This window comes from Nerophis lumbriciformis, linkage group LG12, assembly GCF_033978685.3.
Source record: "Nerophis lumbriciformis linkage group LG12, RoL_Nlum_v2.1, whole genome shotgun sequence".
Classification (NCBI taxonomy): Eukaryota; Metazoa; Chordata; class Actinopteri; order Syngnathiformes; family Syngnathidae; genus Nerophis; species Nerophis lumbriciformis.
Genome location: NC_084559.2, coordinates 17,238,146 through 17,245,645, shown reverse-complemented (window position 1 = coordinate 17,245,645; position 7,500 = coordinate 17,238,146). Strand labels below are relative to the sequence as shown.

Here is a 7,500-nt window from a genome sequence, read left to right as displayed (position 1 = left end):
GCTTATGGACTACGGTAGTCCATGGCGGACGTACGCAAATTTTCAGTACTTATGCAGATCTCAAATACAGATCAGCAGGTACCAGAAGCATACTTGCCAAACCTCCAGATTTTCCTGGGAGACTCCCGAATTTCAGTGCCCCTCCCGAAAATCTCCCGGGGCAACCATTCTCCCGAATTTCTCCCGATTTCCACCCGGACACCAATATTGGGGGCGTGCCTTAAAGGCACTGCCTTTAGCGTCCTCTACAACCCGTCGTCACGTCCGCAAACAGCGTGCCGGCCCAGTCACATAATATATGCGGCTTTTACACACACATAAGTGACTGCAAGGCATACTTGATCAACAGCCATACAGGTCACTCTGAGGGTGGCCGTATAAACAACTTTAACACTGTTACAAATATGCGCCACACTGTGAACCCACGCCAAACGAGAATGACAAACACATTTCGGGAGAACATCCACACCGTAACACAACACACAACACACCTACTCAGTGGCCTAGTGGTTAGAGTGTCCGCCCTGAGATCGGTAGGTTGTGAGTTCAAACCCCGGCCGAGTCATACCAAAGACTATAAAAATGGGACCCATTACGTCCCTGCTTGGCACTCAGCATCAAGGGTTGGAATTGGGGGTTAAATCACCAAAAATGATTCCCGGGCGCAGCACCGCTGCTGCCCACTGCTCCCCTCACCTCCCAGGGGGTGATCAAGGGGATGGGTCAAATGCAGAGGACAAATTTCACCACACCTAGTGTGTGAGTGACAATCATTGGGACTTTAACTTAACTTTAACATAAACACAACAGAACAAATACCCAGAACCCCTTGCAGTACTAACTGCATCTCCCGAATTCTGAGGTCTCAAGGTTGGCAAGTATGACCAGAAGGTAAGAAAAGTTGGTTTTGCATAATATAGTGAAACAAAACGCCAGATAATATGTCTGCTAATGGGTGCCATTTTGCAGTCCTTATACACACACCATAGTAATACTTGTATCTCTGACTATCAATCAATCAATCAATGTTTATTTATATAGCCCTAAATCACAAGTGTCTCAAAGGGCTGCACAAGCCACAACGACATCCTCGGTACAAAGCCCACATAAGGGCAAGGAAAAACTCACCCCAGTGGGACGTCGATGTGAATGACTATGAGAAACCTTGGAGAGGACCGCATATGTGGGTAACCCCCCCACTCTAGGGGAGACCGAATGCAATGGATGTCGAGTGGGTCTGACATAATATTGTGAGAGTCCAGTCCATAGTGGATCTAACATATGGTAACTATGGTAGCAGTAATGGTCCGACAATCCATCAAGTGGAGGGCTTCAAAGTTGTACTAAAACATTTTGACAGTTTTTTGAGCGCCGTGTGTAATGTTCTTTATTTTCAAAGGAACTTTTAAGGTTTTGGTGTTGTTTACTGCCATCACATTGCCGTCTACACGTATCTATTATGTGTGACTGCCATCTACTGGTCGTACTTATCATTACACCATACACCAAATAAAATAGCTTTGAGGTCGGTAAGCACAACCAAAATGATTCCGTACATTAGGTGCACTGTCGATTTTTGAGAAAATGAAAGGATCGTAAGTGCAAAGCTAGGCTGTGGATCAATAAAAACAAGGGGGCGGGGCTGAAAATGACCCTGGCGCTACATGTCGTTACTCGTACAAATCAGTGATTGGCCGAAGACAATCCTATTGTTGTTATCTTGTCTGTTGTGACAAGTGCCAGTGAGAAGCAGCAGCAGCAGGCGTCAACACTTCGCTAATGAGGGTAGGAGGGGATTCTTAGGAGTTAATCTCCCAAATCCATCTGATAAGTAGAACAACACAAAGGCAGCACAGTCAGCAGGTTGCATGGCTTTGTTGGTTTCTCTGGCGGTGTGGAACAGCACATCTAAAATCAACTTTGTGACAATATGTATGGAACGTTTGAGACGGACTCCAGGCTTCTTCAGGGAGGATTTTCAAGACTGCTCACTGTCTATATAGCTCATCAATTCCCAGCTTTTCACCCTTGGTTAGTGAAAGAGGATTATTTTGAAAGGTGAGGGGCTCATGCCAGAAAACAATGAATGTGTGCAATCTCCGTGGAGAAAGTGAGTATCAGACATTTAGTCCATCGGAGGAAGAGGTGGACATGGCTCCCAGGAGAACTCAGAGTACGGGGGCTTGTCTCTGGGACAGAGTCCGTAGCCGTCTGCTCAGACCAAAGGTAAAGGACAAGTTACATTTTATTAAAAGTAGTTTTATAGAAGGGGCTTTGTACATTTTTATGAAGGCTGTAGGGCATTGTTGGCAATGTTCTTAGAGGACACAGGAGTGTGAGAGAGAACGTCAGTGTGCAGCAGATTTTAGATGACTTAAGGTTTATGGAGGACTTCGGCAGATTGAATGGACCGTAGAGGATGCTGTTCCAAGTAATCCAGTCTGGAAAGGATGGGATGGAGGTGGGTGTAGGCTGTTTTAGGGATATGGTTGACCAATGAGAGGCTATTGTCAAATACGACACAACGATTGAGGATCCAGGGAACAAGGTTAGGCTATTTATTGACAGATTGAAATCTTTGACTCAATGGGTCAGAGATTTGGACAAATAATGGCGAGTTATGTTTTGATTGATTGATTGCTTGAAACTTTTATCAGTAGATTGCACAGTACAGTACATATTCCATACAATTGACCACTAAATGGTAACACCCGTATACGTTTTTTCAACTTGTTTAAGTCGGGGTCCACGTAAATTAATTCATGGTACAAATATATACTATCATCACACAAGTTAATCATCAGAGTATATACATTTAATTATTTACATTATTTACAATCCAGGGGGTGGGATGTGGAGGGGAGGGGGGGTTCGGGGCGGGAGGGGTTGGGGGTTAGGTTTGGTTGATATCAGCACTTCAGTCATCAACAATTGCATCATCTGACAAATGGACATTGAAACAGTGTAGTTCTGACTTTGTGGGATATGTACAGCAAGCAGTGAATATAGTGAATTCAGAAAGCATAAGAAAAAGTATATGCATTTAATTATTTACATTTGATTATTTACAATCCGGGAAGGTGGGATGTGGAGGGGGGAGGGTGTTAGTTTAGGGTTGAAGTTGCCTGGAGGAGTTCTTTTAGTGCGGTTTACTGTAGTCAGTGCTTAAGAAGGTGCAGTTATTGATGGAGATTAATTTCTGTCTCGTTGCGAGTTGGGTCACATCCTCATGTAAACTAGAGAGGTGGGGTATTGTTCAAAGCAGAAGTCTTCAACCAGGGGGTTCGAAGAGGTACTGCAGGAGGGTTGTTTGAGTTTGTGTTTATTGTTGTGAAATTTTCGACCGTTTTAAAATATTTTCAAACAGGTTTTTCACAACTTTAAATGTCTAAATACACATTAAAGTTGATCCAACACACCGGTACCGGTCCGTGACGCATATGCTACCGGGCCGCACAGCAACATTAATTGTGTGAAGGCTCCAAAGCCTTCACACAATTAATAAGGTTTTCTACACCAAAATTTATAGCGCGCTCTACCTTCCACTTTTTTCATCCGATTCAAACCATTCCAATCGCGGGCTTTCCGTTGACATATTCCCAGAATTCAAGGTTTTCCGGAACATTTTTCCCCATTCAAAATGAATTGGCCATTTTTCAAACTTCCACCATTTACACATTTTTCAACTGATTCAAACCATTCCACCTTCAACATATTCCACTCATCCGGGACATTGAAACTATAATTTTTTCAAGTTAAAAAAAATTCCACGAATTCTCAGAATAACCCTTTTTTGACCCTTTTTTCTGGCAACTACTCCTTCCACATTTTTCAACCCATTTCAAATTCCAGGAATTCCTTAATACCATTTCTCAATCAAAGATGTTACTACTTCGACATTTCTCGACTGATTTGAAAAATTCCTACACCAACCATTTCAACTCCGAAGATTCAATTTTGTTTGCATTTTCCCCAAAATTCCCTCTTTTCCCGAAACCCCCACATTTCCATGAAATTCCCATTGAAAAGAATGGGACATTTTTCAAAGTTCCACAACTCCCACTCGAACTGTTCCAACTTCAAAATATTCAGCCTGTTCAAGAATTGTGTGCTCCGTTTCAAAAACTGTAAAAAAAATATTCCAGGATTTCCAAGAATTCTCCGTTTTTAGGGACATTGTCCCCATTCCAAATGAATTATCCATTTTTCAGTCTTTCACAATTCCAACATTTTTTAACCTATTCAAAATATTCCACCTTCAACATATTCCACTCATCCTGGACATTCAAACTAAGTCTTTCCCGAGTTCCAAACCAAATTCCGGTTTTCCTGGAAATTCAAATGCTTCAACATTCAAAACATTCAACCGATTCAAACCATTCCACCTTCAACATATTCCACTCATCCTGGACATTGGAACTATAATTTTTCCAGGAATTCCAAGAATTCCAGTTTTTTTCAAACCCTTTTTTCTGGCGACTACTCCTTCCACATTTTTCAACCCATTTCAAATTCCAGGAATTCCTTAATACCATTTCTCAATCAAAGATGTTACTACTTCGACATTTCTCGACTGATTTGAAAAATTCCTACACCAACCATTTCAACTCCAAAGATTCAATTTTGTTTGCATTTACCCCAAAATTCCCTCTTTTCCCGAAACCCCCACATTTCCATGAAATTCCCATTGAAAAGAATGGGACATTTTTCAAAGTTCCACAACTCCCACTCAAACTGTTCCAACTTCAAAATATTCAGCCTGTTCAAGAATTGTGTGTGCTCCCTTTCAAAAACTGTAAAAAAAAAAATTCCCGCATTTCCAAGAATTCTCTGTTTTTAAGGACATTGTCCCAATTCCAAATGAATTATCCATTTTTCACTCTTTCACAATTCCAACATTTTTTTAACCTATTCAAAATATTCCACCTTCAACATATTCCACTCATCCTGGACATTCAAACTAAGTCTTTCCCGAGTTCCAAACCAAATTCCGGTTTTCCTGGAAATTCAAATGCTTCAACATTCAAAACATTCAACCGATTCAAACCATTCCACCTTCAACATATTCCACTCATCCTGGACATTGGAACTATAATTTTTCCAGGAATTCCCAGAATTCCAGTTTTTTTCAAACCCTTTTTTCTGGCGACTACTCCTTCCACATTTTTCAACCCATTTCAAATTCCAGGAATTCCTTAATACCATTTCTCAATCAAAGATGTTACTACTTCGACATTTCTCGACTGATTTGAAAAATTCCTACACCAACCATTTCAACTCCGAAGATTCAATTTTGTTTGCATTTACCCCAAAATTCCCTCTTTTCCCGAAACCCCCACATTTCCATGAAATTCCCATTGAAAAGAATGGGACATTTTTCAAAGTTCCACAACTCCCACTCAAACTGTTTCAACTTCAAAATATTCAGCCTGTTCAAGAATTGTGTTCTCCCTTTCAAAAACTGTAAAAAAAAAATCCCGGATTTCCAAGAATTCTATGTTTTTAGGGACATTGTCCCCATTCCAAATGAATTATCCATTTTTCACTCTTTCACAATTCCAACATTTTTTAACTTATTTAAAATATTCCACCTTCAACATATTCCACTCATCCTGGACCTTCAATCAATCAATCAATGTTTATTTATATAGCCCTAAATCACAAGTGTCTCAAAGGGCTAAGTCTTTCCCAAGTTCCAAACCAAATTCCGTTTTTCCTGGAAATTCAAATGATTCAACATTCAAAACATGCCAACATTCAAACTATTCTTACATTCATACTTCATTCTGTCAGCATTGGAGCATTCACATGTACTTCCTTCAGGAATTGCCTCATCTAGTTGATTTATAACCTACTGCATTTTCTTCGACTTAACTTTCAGATTGTAGCCAAAGGCAATTTTTTTTTGCTGTTTTTATCTGCCACATGTGGAAAGCTGGTCCGTGAAAGTAATGCATACATTAAACCGGTCCCTGATGGAAAAAAGGTTGGGGAACCCTGCACTAGTGAACAGATAAATGGGCCAAAAACAAGAGGTTCACTCCAGAACTAGCAGCAGCGCATGCGGCGGAAGGACACAGCCTATGTTAAAGTTAAAGTTAAAGTACCACTGATAGTCACACACACACTAGGTGTGGTGAAATTACCCTCTGCAGATACAGATAATTCATGTTCAGGAAAGTTACAGTAATCATTGTTTTAAGATCTTGCAGGGAAATAGGTTATTCTTCCTGACTAGCCTAGGACAATTATTTCCGATGGTAGAAACGCCTGAAAGACAACCACATGGGTTAAAGTAAGTGTAACCAAGGGTACCTTTATGGTATTTCATATAAAATGTATACTTATAGGGTACCCACTCCATCTGTCCTTAGCCTGGAAAATGTTAAAGACCCCTGGTGTCAGGTTCAAACACTGATGACATCTATTAAACAAGACAAGAAGCAAAGAATCAAACAGAGACAGAATTCAATTTGGACTCAATATTGAGGAGAGTCGCCTGTACACTGTACCCTTGTACAGTATCTCAGCACGCTCTGGCGAAAGATTGTACTCCTCCTTCTTTATTTGATTTTCTCCGACCAAATGGCCACAGCTGCTTCCAGAGGGAAGTGGGTCGTAAACAGCCTGGAGGGGAGTCTGGTCCTGCTTCCTCTCCGCTTTGAAGTCCTTGGGTTAGAACAATATCTTTCTGTTGATTACCATACATGAAAGAAAACAGAACAACTTCATTTTGCTTCCCCCTACACAGTGGAGTTTTACAAGCCTTACTCTTGGTAGGTTCCAAAGACAGCTTTTGTCTTCTCACCAGACACTCAATGTAACACAAAGTTTTTGTGATAACTTACAATTATTCTAATACCTGGTTTAAACCAAGAGAGTGACGTGTTGGTGTAGTGATGGGGTGTTGTTATGTTGATGTAATCAATTTATGACAACATTACGTTAGCTTTTCCAAGCAAATGAATAGGAAATTACATTCACACTTAAAAAAATAATTATACCGATTGCCGTACAGCAAACATAATCATTACTGTACCATTCTGTTTTCACAGTTGGATCCTCAGAACTTGCAAAACAAAGACTGGCAGAGAACAGTTATTGCTGTAAACGGGGTAAGTGAGGCAAGAAGTTGTACAGTTAAGTTTGTCTAGTTTACATCAACATCCCGTCTATGTCATCAAGTCCTGGTCCACCGTGTTCTGCTTATTACTAAAAAGGTTAGTCTCAAGCTGACGTCGGTACACTGCTCAATGTACAGTATATAGTTGATTGCTTTTGTTTTAAATAAAAGTAGAGACCCATAGGGTACATTTTTTGTACAAAACTCCAATCCTTTTAGGTAGACATGTGTACTGTAGTAGTATTGTTGACTTCTACATTATTGCCTTGCACCATGAAACAGCAACAGTACCGTAGTTATGCTGTCACTTCCTTTACAGTGCAAAGTAAGCTTCAAAATAAAAGCAAGGCACCATTAACCTTGATCGTACCATAGCG

The 7,500-nt window shown here is 40.5% G+C and overlaps 1 protein-coding gene across 1 annotated transcript in view; it reads left to right on the top strand.

Annotated features, from left to right (window-relative positions):
• Window positions 1-7,500, top strand: part of LOC133623052 (breakpoint cluster region protein-like) — a 107,450-nt gene that overhangs the window by 87,681 nt on the left and 12,269 nt on the right. The window contains exon 17 of the mRNA XM_061985979.2: window positions 7,056-7,115. Coding sequence (XP_061841963.1) covers window positions 7,056-7,115 — 60 coding nt within the window. The remainder of the gene's footprint in view (window positions 1-7,055; window positions 7,116-7,500) is intronic.